At 45.7% G+C, this 14,261-nt stretch overlaps 1 protein-coding gene across 1 annotated transcript in view; it reads right to left on the bottom strand.

The window, feature by feature from the left end:
• Positions 1-398: 398 nt before the first annotated feature.
• Positions 399-14,261, bottom strand: part of LOC118627100 (androgen dependent TFPI regulating protein) — a 51,080-nt gene continuing 37,217 nt past the window's right edge. Inside the window, exons 5-6 of the mRNA XM_036257280.1 lie at positions 6,524-6,675; positions 399-598 (exon numbers count right to left, since the gene is read on the bottom strand). Coding sequence (XP_036113173.1) covers positions 567-598; positions 6,524-6,675 — 184 coding nt within the window. The 3' untranslated portion in view covers positions 399-566. The remainder of the gene's footprint in view (positions 599-6,523; positions 6,676-14,261) is intronic.

The raw sequence follows: 14,261 nt of genomic DNA, 5'->3' as shown, positions 1-14,261 counted from the left end.
TGGGGGTGGGGGTGGGAATAGATGAGCCATCATGAACATAACTAGCTTATGAAAATGCTTGTTTTTAAGGAAGTTGGAATTATTTAAAAATTGCCCAGGATTGGGAGTTAAAAGATCTGGGAGGAAAAGCCCCTGGCTCCATCTGAAACTACGTCTGGCCTCATGCAGGTCACTTCTCCTCTGGATCCTCAGCAACCTCCTCTGTAAAGTGAAGAGTTTGAGTGATCCTAAATTCTCTTCTCTGTCTAAACATTCTCTAATCCTGACTTTAGGAGTTTCTTTGGCCTATAGTCAGATTTTGACCACAGACCATCCTCCACCGAGTTCAGACAAAGGTAACAAATTCTGAGACAGCAGGAGTTATTTTTACATGACCAGTAAGCCTTTAAAAGCCCAGGAGCCCTCCAATGAAGCTACCTCCATAACCCTCTTCTTAAATTTAAATGTTGTTTCCTGTCCTTTCTACTTATGTTTCTCCACCACCTCCCTACACCAAAAAAAACAAAACAAAACAAAACAACCCCTCATGTTTTCTTCCTTTTTAGTTCTTGGAAAACAGCATACAATCACTTTGTCTTCTTGAGCTGCGTCATGTCACCTGTGCAAACAAGAACAGAGAGAGACGTCAGCCTTCAGGGTTTCCCTAACAGGTTCTTCTGTAGGTAGACATTCACCCTGTCTCGAGGCAGGGGAAAGTTGAGGATGATTTCCCAAGGCAAAAGGATGTCCTTTAAGGAGTTCTAAAAAACTACCACCACTATCGCAAGGGCAAGAAGCCACCCTGCTGTCTCCCCGTGGTGCTCGGCTCAGCCCGCCAGGTGACCCTCGGTGCCGCTGGCCTGCGTGTGACTCTGTACGTCAAACATGAGCACTGATTGCTGTTGTTTTTGGCCACATATTTGCAGGCTGTACACACTCCATCAACAAACTCGGAGACTTTGCATATGGAGACAAAGAGACCACATCAACTTAGAGAGGAACTAGAAGAATGAATATTCACTTAATTAGAGGTGGTTCTGCGACTTCTCACCATATCAACTTAGCCTGGGTAGAAAAGTTCTTGCGTATTGATTAGTCTTTAGTAAGCTCATTAAAGGGTCTTTATTCAGCTGAAATTTTAGCATTCGATTTCTAGCATGACTTCCATTCAGCCAACAAGTGTTCACCTCCTTATTTAATAGAAATAAATCTTTGCATAAGCTTTGAAATGTCGAAAACTTTATTAACTTATTATCCTTTCTACTGGCAAATGCTGTCAGTTTTACTCTGGCAACTTGTTTCAACTCCGTCTCTTCTCGTTCCTTCTGGAAGTGAGAGCCGTGTTCCTTCCAGCTCTGTAGTACCACGGCGCCTCTGCTCCACCTTTAAACCCTGACCCCCCACCCCCTTCAGTCACATCCTTAACAGTAAACACAAATGTCTTCCTACTTTGTTTTGCTGGAACTCCCCTTTCCAGAGGGGATACCTTGAAGCCCCACTGTGGCCCCGTCCTCACACTGATTTCCTAGGACAGCCAGCGCCTCATCACAACAGTCCCCGTGACCGTCCTTGTATTCAGGGCTCAGCATGTTCAAGCACAGGCCTCCCCTTGTTCTTGTGACCTTCCTCAGCCCAGGCCGTAGTGTCTCCAGCAGAGCCTCTCTGACGTCTCCCGCGGTCCGGGTTCACGCTCTCATTCGAGCTTCCTCTTAGGTTTTATTTTTTATGCGAAGTCTCTCCTCTCCGATTCGGTCTTCTCTACACGTTAAGTCTATAAGCACTACATTCTGCTAAATAACACATTTATTTCCTCAGCTTCAAGAGCATGGGCAATATAAACTTCTCAAGTTTGTCCCCCCGTGGTCATCCGGAGGGTGCTGAAGGCGTTTGTGATCCACGTTGTTTACCAACCCGCGGTGCTTTGAGGCCGATTATAACCATAACCCCACTCCTTCGACTGCAGGTGCCAAGGAGCAGAGACTCCATCTCCACTGAAGAAACGCAGCAGGACATGGAGGCCTGGAGAGAAGCAGGAGTAGAAGCAGAGCAGGTAGCTCCTTCCCCGGGACCAGCGTGTCTCACGCCCAGCACTAGGCAGCTAGATGGAGCTCTAAGAAATTCTCACACGCCCACCAATGTGCTAAAGAAGGCACCGTCCCCCAAAGTGTATCTGCGTGGAGCTCCCACATCATGTCATTCCGCAGAGACTTAATGGCGTGAATACAACAGATACAACATTTTTCTTTCTGTTTCTACAAGTCGGGGGGGCGTAGAGCCTTAGTCTTGCCTTCTCATGGGGCTGAGCAAGTGGTTTCCAGGCTTCTCTGAGTCTTCAGAAATCCTCTCTTACCACGTTTCCACAGTGCATGGCTAGAGATAAGGAAGCTGTTGACTTAATAATAGATCATGTATCTTACCAAAGTTCACAAAATAGATGTCCAACTCAGACGGGGAAATAATGTTTGTTATCACTTTTTTCTTCACAGATGGGAGTTTTTCCTGGGAGAACACTTCCTGGTTAGCGAGTTAGGTGCCCTCCTGGCTTTAGTCCTTTCCTATCCTCGTTAGATGGTACCAAGGAGTAGAGATATTTTAAGCCAAACATTTAATGTTTATCTTCTGCAAGATCCAAGCATTTTCTGCTGGTATGGTAAAGGAACCATTCTTTTAAGCATATGTAACTATACATCTTATTATTTCAATAGTCAGAACACATACTGTAAAAATATACTGTCCACAAAGATTTACACCTATGTGTCTACAAACACAAAAGCTACTGCTAGACTTCAAATTCAAAATCTGAAGAACATTTGCCTAGTTTTAGTGGGTTGGCTTGGAAAAGGGTGAGAAGGCAGATGCGTAGGGGGTATGAGGCCTCAGAAGGATGAGCTCCGAGCACCAATGAATACAGTCGCAGGACAAAAGTTGCAGGAAATAGTGGAGCTGAGGGCTTGCAGTAAAGAGGCTGAGGAAGAGGGATAAGGAATAATCTAGAATGGACTATTTAGGGAGAAGAAGTTAGGACAAGAGAGGCAAAAATGCTTCAGAAATACATGAGGAGTCATTTTACGATAAGATTCTTTTGTTATGAAATGAGCAGGGACAACAAGCAAGGCAGACCGTAGAACAAATTTCTTCATAGAAAAAAAAAAAACCAAGGAGGTAGACTAGATGGCCTCTAAGCAGCTTTTAACAATAAACCCTCCTTCTTTGAAAAAGATCTGCTCTAGAGCAAGTAATAGTAAAGGAAGGTTTTAATGTCATTGTGCCCAAGGCACCATCATGAGGTCACTTGGCCATACTGGAATCTTCAGTTTATAATCTATACTTAGGAGGGAAAGGATCTATGGTCTCAGGCCTGAGCACATAAGCCTCAGGGATGTAAGGAGAGGGGTCATGGGCTTCAAGGCCGAAATGGAAGGCCTCCTATCAGTAGTAGGTGTGGCCAGAGAGGCAGTCAGTTTATTGTCTGTCCCTGACTCCCAACTGGGCCAGACAGGGCCTCAGGATTTCAGAAAGCAGAGAGTCCAATGAATTCTAGCTTGAATTAGGCTGAGCTCCTATTTCACTCATGAAGTTTTTCAGGAACTGCACCATCCCTGTCAATTTGCGTTCAGTTAGATTGTAACTTTTAATTGCCTTAGCTGGGGAAACTGATAATTCATGCAAAAAATAGAAGGGGAGGATTGGAATATTCACGTAGAAAAGAAGGTTTCCGATTTTTGCTGGAGAAGGAGATTAACAGCAACAGTGACCAACCCTATGTGCCCCGCCCTGTTCTTGGTGCTAGACACTTCCCAATTGTGTAGAGTCCTCTAGGATCCTAGAAGGTGGATACTAATATTGCATCCATGATGCACAAGAGAAAACTGAAACAAAAAGACACTGAGTGCCTTGTACAGTGTCATAGGTTTGCAAGCGCTAAGAACAAGGTAGGAACCCAGGCAGCCTGGCACAGAACTTCTAGCCACTGCTTCCCACCGCATCACCAATGCACTTATTTGAATTTCTGTTCTTATCCAAGGAATCTCAAGGCTGTGGAAGGAGGTGAGAAAGCAGGGTTAGCCCTGGATTTGGATAGAGTAGGTGGCCACTTAGTAGGTGGTCCCATAGATCCACAACAGAAGGTTTGGAGAGGGACTCAGAGAGTGAGGAACCACATGGTTGACTGTCCGAGCCTAGACAATGCTACACCGTATGTCCACTGGCCCAGCAGGCATTAACCAGGACCCAGCGGAGATGTGCAGCTGCTCTGTTTAGAAGTCATCTGAATGGTATCGGCACAGGTCACCCAGTTGAGGGAAGCCTTAGAGTGTTTTAAGCAGACTAAAACATGGGAACATGTGTTCACATAGATAACTTTGTTTAGTTTTAGGCAGTTTAAAAGAGTACACCACCACTGAGGTTTTAAGTGATCTAACTTCTTTTTTAATGCTCATTCAACCATTTGTAATTAAGATCTGTTCAGAGTTTAACATCATTTATGATCCTGTTCTGATGCTATCTATCATGAATGACTTCACTCATTCTATTCTTAAGGACTTAAAAATCTAGAGAGAGGACAGACACAGCAGTCTATCCCTCATGTAAGCATTCACATATGCACGATGTCAATGAAGGCCCACATGGTGACGCCGGCCTGTTTGTTCATTGGGACCTAATTATAGTGAAAAACTGGATCTCATACTTAAACTACAAGGCTTAGTAAAAAAAAAGCTTGGTGTTGAAAATAATGACTCAATAATATTAAATATAGTGAAAATTTTGTTTTTTAAATCAGGAGATGTTTTAGAGTTACTGCTTAGCAATTTTAAAAGTAATCATGATTGGACTAAATACAATTGATTAGAAAAGTTATTGTTCTCTAAGCTCTGATTAATCAATTTTTTTCTCTGCACATCTTTGTCTACCACCTTTTAAATAGATTTGTTTATTCCTTTTCTTCTTTTTTTTTTATCCTCATCCAAGGACATTTTTGGACTTATCTTCAGATAGAGTAGGAGGGAGAGGTGGGGGAGAGAGGGAGAAAGAGAGAGAGAGAAACATCCATGTGAGAGCGACACATCAATTGGTTGCCACCCACATAACCCCAACTGGGACCGGGGACAAACTGCAACCGAGGTACGTGCCCTTAGCGGGAACTGAACCCGGGACTATCTGGTACGTGGCCAACGCTCTGACTGCTGAGCCAAACCAGCCAGGGCTCTTCTTCTTCTTTTAATTATTTTTTTGAAAAATATAGATTTGGGGATGGCATCAAAAATCTTTACCCCGAATTTCAAGAAGCCAAAACTACTTAGAATTAGATATCAACACATCTGAAATGTCAACACTTTTTTTTTTTTTTCCTGAATAGTTCCCTGTGTTTTGGAGTCCTGATTTGGGGAGTAATTTTTAGTATTCCATATCTTAAGTGCTTTCAAGGAGGATATTGCCTTTGGGACTTTCTTAACTAGTTAAATTCTCCACAAGTAGAAAACATGTGAAAAAGCCAAATTGCATGCTTATTTATCGAGGGTCTCAGTCTTCTCTCAGAAATATGCACTCTTGTACTGAAGCCTCTGAAACTGGTGTGTGTGTGTGTGTTTATTGCACACACAGCTTACGTTTTCACAGCAGTTCGTAGATTGGGCGGAAGATGCCACTTTTGCCATTTCTATTTTGATAGAACAGAATGGAGTGTGGGTGTAAAATATGAGGGGCTGTGTGTGACTCTTGCCTTCCTTATATACAAAACCAGGATCCAGTTCCTGTACTTCTCCTTGGGTGGGGAAAAATCATGGCTATTTTGCAGCCTGACTCTTTGGTGGCTAATTTTCCAACAAAATAATATTTGGGGCATTGGGATGTGGGGGAAGCAGGGAGGAGAATAAAATTTTCCATTTTAAAACTAAGTTAAGATTATTTTTTTTCTTATGAAGAAGCAACATGGTTCTACCCACCTATAATTAGAAAGCTTAGCTTGCTGACATAGCCACATTGCCCAAGACCCTGTCTTAATGAGAATTTCAATCTCAGGTACAGGATGTGATCTTATCTGGTAAATGCTATGCTAAAGGTTGAAAAGCAACCTAATGAGAAAGGGATGGGAACTCATCCCGGAAGGCACCACTGAGGTTGGAAGAGCTAAAAGGGCCCTTTCCTTCAAACCAAACCAAATCAAAACAAACAACAGAAAATCTTGACATTTAAACATCTTGTATCCCGCAAGCCCTTACTTAATGGACCCTGAGTTCATTTTTTCATGCTGGGGTGGTGACAGCTTAATCTCTGGGTCCTAAATTCTCCAAAGATTATTTTTCGCCTCAAAGGTAAATGAGGTGTTGTTGTGGGAGGAGGGAAAATAATTTGATGGGGTTCTTTGACAAAGTATGAACTTTCCTCAGGCTTTTCCTTTGCCCACCTTGGTAAGACCCAACTGAGTCCTTGGACAAAGGCATCAAGCACCAACTACCTTCTGCTTTGAACTAGTTCCTCCTGTTTCCAGGAGGAGTGAAGAGAGGGCAAGGAAGTGTCTCTGCAGGTAAAATAGAAATAAACTGACCCCATTTCCAATGGTTGAGCTTTTCTCCAAGTAGGTAGATGCTGGCACTAGAGATGAAGCAGAGAGGGAAATGTACTGCCCGACCAACAGGGCCAAGTTTCTCCAACACAGGATACACCCACGTACCAGTCTCAGAGTAGATCCATAAGATCCTGCAGAAAATGACAAGACACAATGATTAGAGCAATAGGGGGAAAGCTATTTCCTTCTTAGATCCACGAGTTCTACAGCTCAGGCACATGAAAAGAAGCCGTGGGGGATATTTGTCAACAGTTCAGGTGTTCCACAAACCTGCAGAAGTGCGTCTTTCCTAGATAGACTTGATTCGGCGAGACATCCTGTTTCATGGGCTGGGCTGGGCTATTTTACCTAATCTATCAAATTCAATGGTTGGTGACACAATATGGGAGGACATTGAACACATCATTAGTCAAAGATAGTGTGGGAGAACATGAATCATTCCTTTCCCTGGGAGTCATGACCTGCTGAGACATTGAGCCTGCTCAGATGGCATCCATTTGCTGGCTCTCAGCCAGACAGGTGGGCTTTGCATTGCTGTACCTAAGACTCGTGCATAGCTTTCCAAGTCTGTTGGGGTAGGAGGGACAGAGATTGAGCATTATTACTCCAACACAATATGCCTGGGGTTTAATTGTTGGCCCTGATTTTACCTCCTGGATATAGCCATGGATAGAGTGTTAAGTAGGAATGAATGGAACCACAGGAGGCTCAGATCTTGCTGATGCGAGGCTAGGATATAAATCATTTTTGTAAGCCAAGAGAATAAAGAAAATGCTAGAAGAGGAGGCACAATGTCTTAAGTGCCGCCTAAAAATGCAGTTTTCTGGAAATCGACTACACCGGAAGATGCCAAAGTCTGAAATAACTTTTAAAATGAAATATAAGAAAGATGATGTATCAGCTACACTTTATAATTGGTTAAGAGTATAGAACCTGGAACCGGGCTTCCATGATCTGAATCCTCGTTCTGCCACCTGGAAGTCATGTTGCCTTCAACAATTTATTCATCCTTCTGTCCTTGCCCTCGTGTGTAAAGCAGGGGTGCAAATGTCATGTGCCTTATAAGGCCATTGTAAGGATTAAAGGAGCTAACACATGTGAAATAGAACCTTGCCTGGCACATTGCAGTCATTTAATAACAGTTTAAAAGCTTTTCTCCTCTGGGGAATGGCACAGGGGGAGGCTTCTCTGCAACCTTTCTTTTGTGACTGTTCATCTCTGGTAACAATTAGGATGGGCTAGGTTTTGCTTCATAAACAACACTCAAATTTGGATACTTCAAGTTATCAAAGGATGGAAGAATAAAATTCTGCGCTTACTTAAACTTTCAGCAACCCAAGTGTGACCTTGATTGTCTCCAATACTTGAAGTTTGTCAAATGCTTGTGAGGAGTTGGAAGAGAAAGGGAGGAGGAGGAGGACAGTAAAAAGGAAGAGGGGGAGAGGAAGAAAGGGAAGGAAGGACTGAGGGAGGGAGAGAAGGAAGAAAGGGAGGGAGGAGGTAAGAAGCAAGGAGGGGAGGGAGGAAGGGAGGGAGAGGAAGGACTGACTTAGCAAGTCCAAAATGGAATTCGTCATGTTCTCTGTCTCAGTGTCAGCTTTTCCGTAACCCCCCGGGGGAGATTCCATCCCATCATATCGAAATGGTTCTCCAGTGCACCTGCTTTACGATCTCAGTCCAGGTTCCCCCATCTCCTTTAGGTTTCTGTAATCATCTACTCTTGGGCTTTCTTCTTCTTTCCATCCACTTTCCATACCCTAGGCCAGTGGTTCTCAACCTTCCCAACGCCGCGACCCTTTAATACAGTTCCTCACGTTGTGGTGACCCCCAACCATAAAATTATTTTTGTTGCTACTTCATAACTGTACTTTTGCTACTGTTGTGTCTTAGGAGACCCCTGTGAAAGGGTCGTTCAACCCCCAGAGGGGTCGTGACCCACAGGTTGAGAACCACTGCCCTGGGCCACCATGAATCCAACACTCTTTGTAAAAGAGAAATCTGTTCACGGCGCACCCCTGACTCCAGTGGATCCCTGTAGCTTTAGGAAAATATCCAAGCTCCTTTACCGAGCCTGCCTGGCCTTGCTCTGCACACCCATCCACCCTCAGATCTGTAGTCCATCCTACTGAACCCCTTTCTGTTTCTTGAAGGAACCACGGTCTGCAGCTCCTAGACCTTCACCTGTGCTGTTGTCTCTGCTTGGAACACCTCTGGCCTTTCCGCCTCCTGGGACTTCTCCTGGCTTTGGGTCTGGCTGGATCATACTCGTGCTTCCAGTCTCGGCTTAACAGTCCATTTCTCTAGAGAAGATGTCCGAACCTCCTTAACTCTCATTCAGTTATGTTCTTCCGCCCTGTGCTGCCCCTACGTGAACGTACCCAGGCTGCCTACTGCACTGGCTTCCTCACTCGCCTGCAAGCTCTGCAGGACAGGGATCACACGTGTCACGCACATCAGTTTCCCAAATGCCGGGATAGGCAGCTTCTCGACATCCTTAAATGAACGGCTGTTTGGGTGGGTCTGCCAGCACCTGGGGTGCCCTCTGCTGCTGCCCATTGCAGCGGCCTCGATGGTTCTCAGCCGCCGGCCCACAGGAACCCGCCTCTGAAAGCTGCAAATGCACCCAGGAGCCTTCCAAATCAGTCAGTCTGATGCTCACTCTGAGAATGCCCTGAAGAAGCTAATGGTTCTGACCCTTAGCTGAGAGATCAATAATAAATGTTCTTCTGGAACTGTCTGCCATGTGAATGTGTGTGAGTCAGGGCGGGCAGGGTGGCGGCCAAAATTAATCCTACAGTCTTCTCAGCCTACATCTTGTAGCATTAACTGATGATCATGAAATGCATATTTTCTGCGTCTCATCAGTAGGGAAATCGTGGAAGCCCGTGGCACCCACCGCGCCATGTCTCGGTCCACCTGCCTTCCCAGGCTTTCTGCTCATGCCATACGAGATGCTCCAACCAAATGGGAACCATGACGTGTTAAGAACAACCTCTAGCTTTAATAGCTACAAAAATGACATCTGACTTTGAACATTAAGTTGTGGATTTCTACCACTGTCTTAAAAAATAAAGTCCTATCATGATTTACTTAACGTTCAATAAATTTTAGATGAAACAAAAATAAGCAGATAGAGAGACGATAGATAGGTAGATAGAATGAAAAGAAATTGTGAAGCGAGATTGTTAGATACACAGTTTACCTGGGTGTTGAAAGTGCTGGTAGTAATGAGAGATGAAGTGCAACCTCTTCGTGGCATTTAAAACTGTTGCCCCCCCTTTGGAACACTCCCTTCTGATTTGTTTTTGTCCTCACCCGAGGATATTTTTCCATTTTTTGTTCAGATAGAGTGGAGGGAAAGAGAGAGAAACATCAACGTGAAAGGGACACATCGAGTGGCTGCCACCCGCATGACCCATCCAGAGCCAGGGACAAACTGCAACCGAGGTACATGCCCTTAGCAGGAACCGAACCCGGGTCTCTCTGGACAGCAGACCGATGCCCTAACCGCTGAGCCAAACTGGCCAGGGCACTCCCTTTTGATTTAAAGTTTCCCCTTCTCTTCAGGGGACCATGAGTTTCTTGTACAGTCCTGGTTTTCTACCATCTGGTTATTCTTTGCTACTTTGCTGGCCCCTTGTCCCTCCTGTCCCTTAGATAAGGTCATTTTCTTAACAATTTACTTCCCACTTTTCTCCTCTTCCCTTCTGTCTGTTTCTCTGTCCTCTCTTCCCCTCGCCCTCCCTCCACATCTGTCTACTACAGCAATCTCAACTCCCTGGATCTCTGTAGCCAGGTTTGATTTTCCACATGGAAGTTCCTCTAAGCAAGTGGTTCTCAGCCTTGGCTGATGATTAAAATAGCCTTTGGGGCTTTAAAACTTCAGGCCATATCCTGAACCAATTAAATCAAAATCTTTTGGAGTGAGACTCAGACATGGGATTCTAAACCGAGTTTTTTACTTTTACCCCAGACTATTTCTTTCCTAACTTCTCTACGTCTACTCATGAAATCACTATCTTCCCAGGCTGCTGGCTGAACATTCTTAGAGTTATCCTTGATATTTTCCTTTTCACTTGCCTGCTACATGCCAATTACTCCACGGAACATCTCGGTATGTCCCCAGCCCTGATTGCACAGCTGTGTCCCTCTTCAGGTAGCTCGTATTTCTCATTTCTGTCACAGGCATGTTGGGTGAGCTGGAGTGGACAGGGAGGGTGAGAAGCGTAGACAGCTATTTTCTCCCCTAGCCCTCTGCCAACACCCCTCTTCAGTGTGCACACCGGCTAGCCTGGACCCCGGGCGTTGATCACAAGGGGAGTTGGCATTTTTATATTGTTTTTCATCTATTAATTTACATAGAGCGAAGGGGTCCCTCTGTGGAAAAGGGAGGCTGAGATTCCGATCCCCGCAAAGATTTGAGGTTATAAAACTGGTGCATCTAAACGATCCCCGGAGGAGGTCGTATTTCAGGAGAGAGTAGCAGTAGTTCTGCGAGAGGATTCGCACGGCGCACTAGTGGGAGTGGAAGCGTATTGTCGATGCCGGACGTGGCAAGGTGGCTGATCCTGGAACGCGGCTCCAGGTATGATGTTTATAGGCATAAGTGTGTGTATGTGTGTGTAAATGGGTGCATTGATTTGGAGGATTGTTAACGCTCGGGGCCCTGGCAGCTTCAATGTGGTCTTCGCCTGAGTAAGCAGAGTACAGAAGAAAGGAAGCATCTCTCTTGTCTCATACAAACTGCTCCTGAGAAGGTGACTTTGCAAGTATCTCCCCCAAGGCTGGCTCATGGCTGCATATCTGCACAGCACTTGCCCTTGGCGTGCAGAACCTCACACACTAGCAGACAGATCTGTGGCGTCAGCAGATGTCTGGTCTACCAAGAGCAAGGTGGTGATACATTCCAGGCTAGCTGGGGTGGCTGCAGTGGCCAGCACCACTGTTCTATGTCTGCCCACTTCGGTGCAATGGTAGCGTGGTGCCGTTAGCAGGGGGTGGGATGCAAGCAGAGCCCGGTGGAGATGCTGGGCCCAGAAGACTAGGCACTGTGGCTCTACAGTCCGTGTGGGAGGGCAGTGCTCAGGACTGTACAGCACGGGCATGTGTGAGCACTCATGGGATTCTGAGAACTGCGTAGGGGTGGAGGTTTGGGAGGACTGGGCCGCCTGCAGCCAGTTGGAAGGTGCTCTGAGAATCGGGCGTGGGATGACACTGGCACTAGGAAATAACCATGGATGAAGAATAAGACAGTGATTGAAATAGATGAAAAGAATATTCTGGATAACTTTTATTTGTGTGTTGTTTTATTCTGTTTTGCTCCCCATGTCTTGCCATTCCAATCTATTTTAAGCGCGCTTGTCAAGATAGCCTATTGAAAGCATAATTCTCTGACCATGTTACTAATACTTCCCACCCCCACCTCCACTGCCCAGCGAGACACCACCTCCTCCTCCTGCATGTTCCTGGGGCTCCTTGCACGGGTCCTGACGTTCTATCACTTCCCACTGTGCGATCCCATACCTGGTGTGCGTGGCTCATCTCCACTTACAAGTACAAAGCCGCGACAGGCTGAGGGTTGGCCTTATATAACTTTGCTTTTCCCAGCAAGACCAGCCCTGTGTTAGGAGAAATATTTGTTCAAAAAAAGAACGAATAAGAGCCAGCAGCAGGAACATTTCTATTTTCCTGTTCCTCACCGCTGCCGCAGAGAGAGCTAGGTGAGGTGTTTTGAGGTGAGAGAGAAGGAAGGACTGAGCGAGCTGCCATGTTTTTAGGTGACTAACGCTTTCCGGAGGAAATGAAAGATTTGCAGTTACTACTACTTTGCAAAGCTTGATTTTCCCACTTCGGGGCCAGCCCTCCAATTTTGCAATCTGAAAAATAACAGAAAGCGAGTTTCACATGTGAGGCAGTCCCCACGGTCTCGGTAATGATGTTTAGGTCACTGTGATGTGAGTTCTGCAGGGAAATGCTTCCCCAGCTCAGAGTTATTGCCGTTTTCCTGACTCGTGTTTGTTTCTCACGCTCTGTCTGGCCCGGGCCCATATTCTTGACCTCATTTCTGTTATACCGTTTCCCTATTTGACCATCAAACAGGCACGCCTAACAGCTGACCCACAGCCACTTCTCTGAAACATCTCCATGGATATCCACAGTGTGTGGACTTGTTGATGGCCATCTGTGGCTGTGCGGCTCTCGGGCCCCAGAGCACTGCATAAGGGTGGAGACAGCAGGCAGCGGAGTCTGAGCTCCCTTAACTGGAGAGCGGACAGAAGTAGGGAAGCTTCCGACAGGGGTGCAGCAGATCATGCCCACATACAGGTGTGTTTAATGTATTCTAGGAATAAATGCTGATTTACTACTGATGGCCCACATGCTGATGTACTCCATCAATGAGGAGGAGGTCCAAATCCCAAACCACTGGCTCCACCCAGTCACTTTTCGCTGGGGCTTCCTTCACCGGCTCCCTTGCATCACTTTTCCATCACAAGCACAGTGCTGGAAACAACATCATGAAAGCGTTTGGACAGTAGGGACCATGTTCAGCTTTTTTGAATACCCAACCCTTCCAGCACTTAGCGGAATATGTTTTGCACATGCAATGAGTGGAACAAATACCTGTGAATAGAGTGGAAAGAGAACTGGATTTGGAAACAGACCTGCATGTAAGTCCCAGCTTTGATTTTAACTCGCCCTGTGACATCAGTAATGTCACAGGACCCCCTGAGGCATCAGGCCTCAGGTGCTAGGTGATCTCTAAGTCTCCTCCCACGAGCCTTCCCTAATTCTTTAGAAATTGACAGATACTGTCATCCCCTGGCTAACAGCTAACCTCACAAATGCTTTTCCTCTTTAATTTCCACACTTCAGCCCAAATCAACTTTTTAATCATCTAGCTTACATAAACCGCATCATTTCATTCCTCTGCTTAAAACTTTTCCCACGGAACATCCCTGGGTTTAAGAGTCCAAACTCATCGATGTGAACTCATGATCTGGCTTTTCCCCATCCTGCAATTCAGCCACACCCTCAGCTCCTCCAGCCCTTTCCAGACGGATCCCTCTGCCTGAAGGTCTTTTCTCTGCCTCTTTTGTCTTATTCCTACTCATTCTTTAGTCAGCTTGGCCATTACTTCCTTGAGAAGCCAGTCCTCAACATCCCACATCCCTGTGCTCACCCCCATTACAGTCTCACCAACCTGCCTTCCCATCGTGTGTGCACCTCCTCTCTCCCAGACAGCCCGAGGGGCAGCGGGGTGCCTTGCATGCCGCTCTGTCCTTGGTATCAGCACCATGCCTGGCACTGGTGAGTAACTGAATGGACGTATTTTGCACCTCTTCTCCCCAACCACTGACTTCCTGCATTGTCAGAACACATGCCCAAGTGGACAAGCCAAGCCCTCTTGACCGCTGTTTCTCATCTTTTATGGCCACCACAATTTCCCCCCGGAAATACCAGTGGCCACAGGGGCTCTTGTGCCTTCTTGGTTTCTGAGGAGGAAAAGTGCAAGGGTCAGATTGGAGAATCAATGATCAACTTCCAAGTCCTTAGGTAGAAAAAGTTAGTAGATCAAAAGTACTATCTTATATATGAGTCCAAAAGTGACACTTGGTAAGAAGGAGTAAATAAGATTAAATTCCAACAACAACATAAAAAAAAAAAGAAAAGAAAAAACTAAAAATCCAGAGTATGGAAATTCAGGTACATAATCAAC

The sequence above is a fragment of the Molossus molossus genome, unplaced genomic scaffold (assembly GCF_014108415.1).
Source record: "Molossus molossus isolate mMolMol1 unplaced genomic scaffold, mMolMol1.p scaffold_m16_p_12, whole genome shotgun sequence".
Lineage (NCBI taxonomy): Eukaryota > Metazoa > Chordata > Mammalia > Chiroptera > Molossidae > Molossus > Molossus molossus.
The sequence above is the reverse complement of the archived record's forward strand: the minus strand, read 5'-3'. Positions and strand labels throughout refer to the sequence as shown.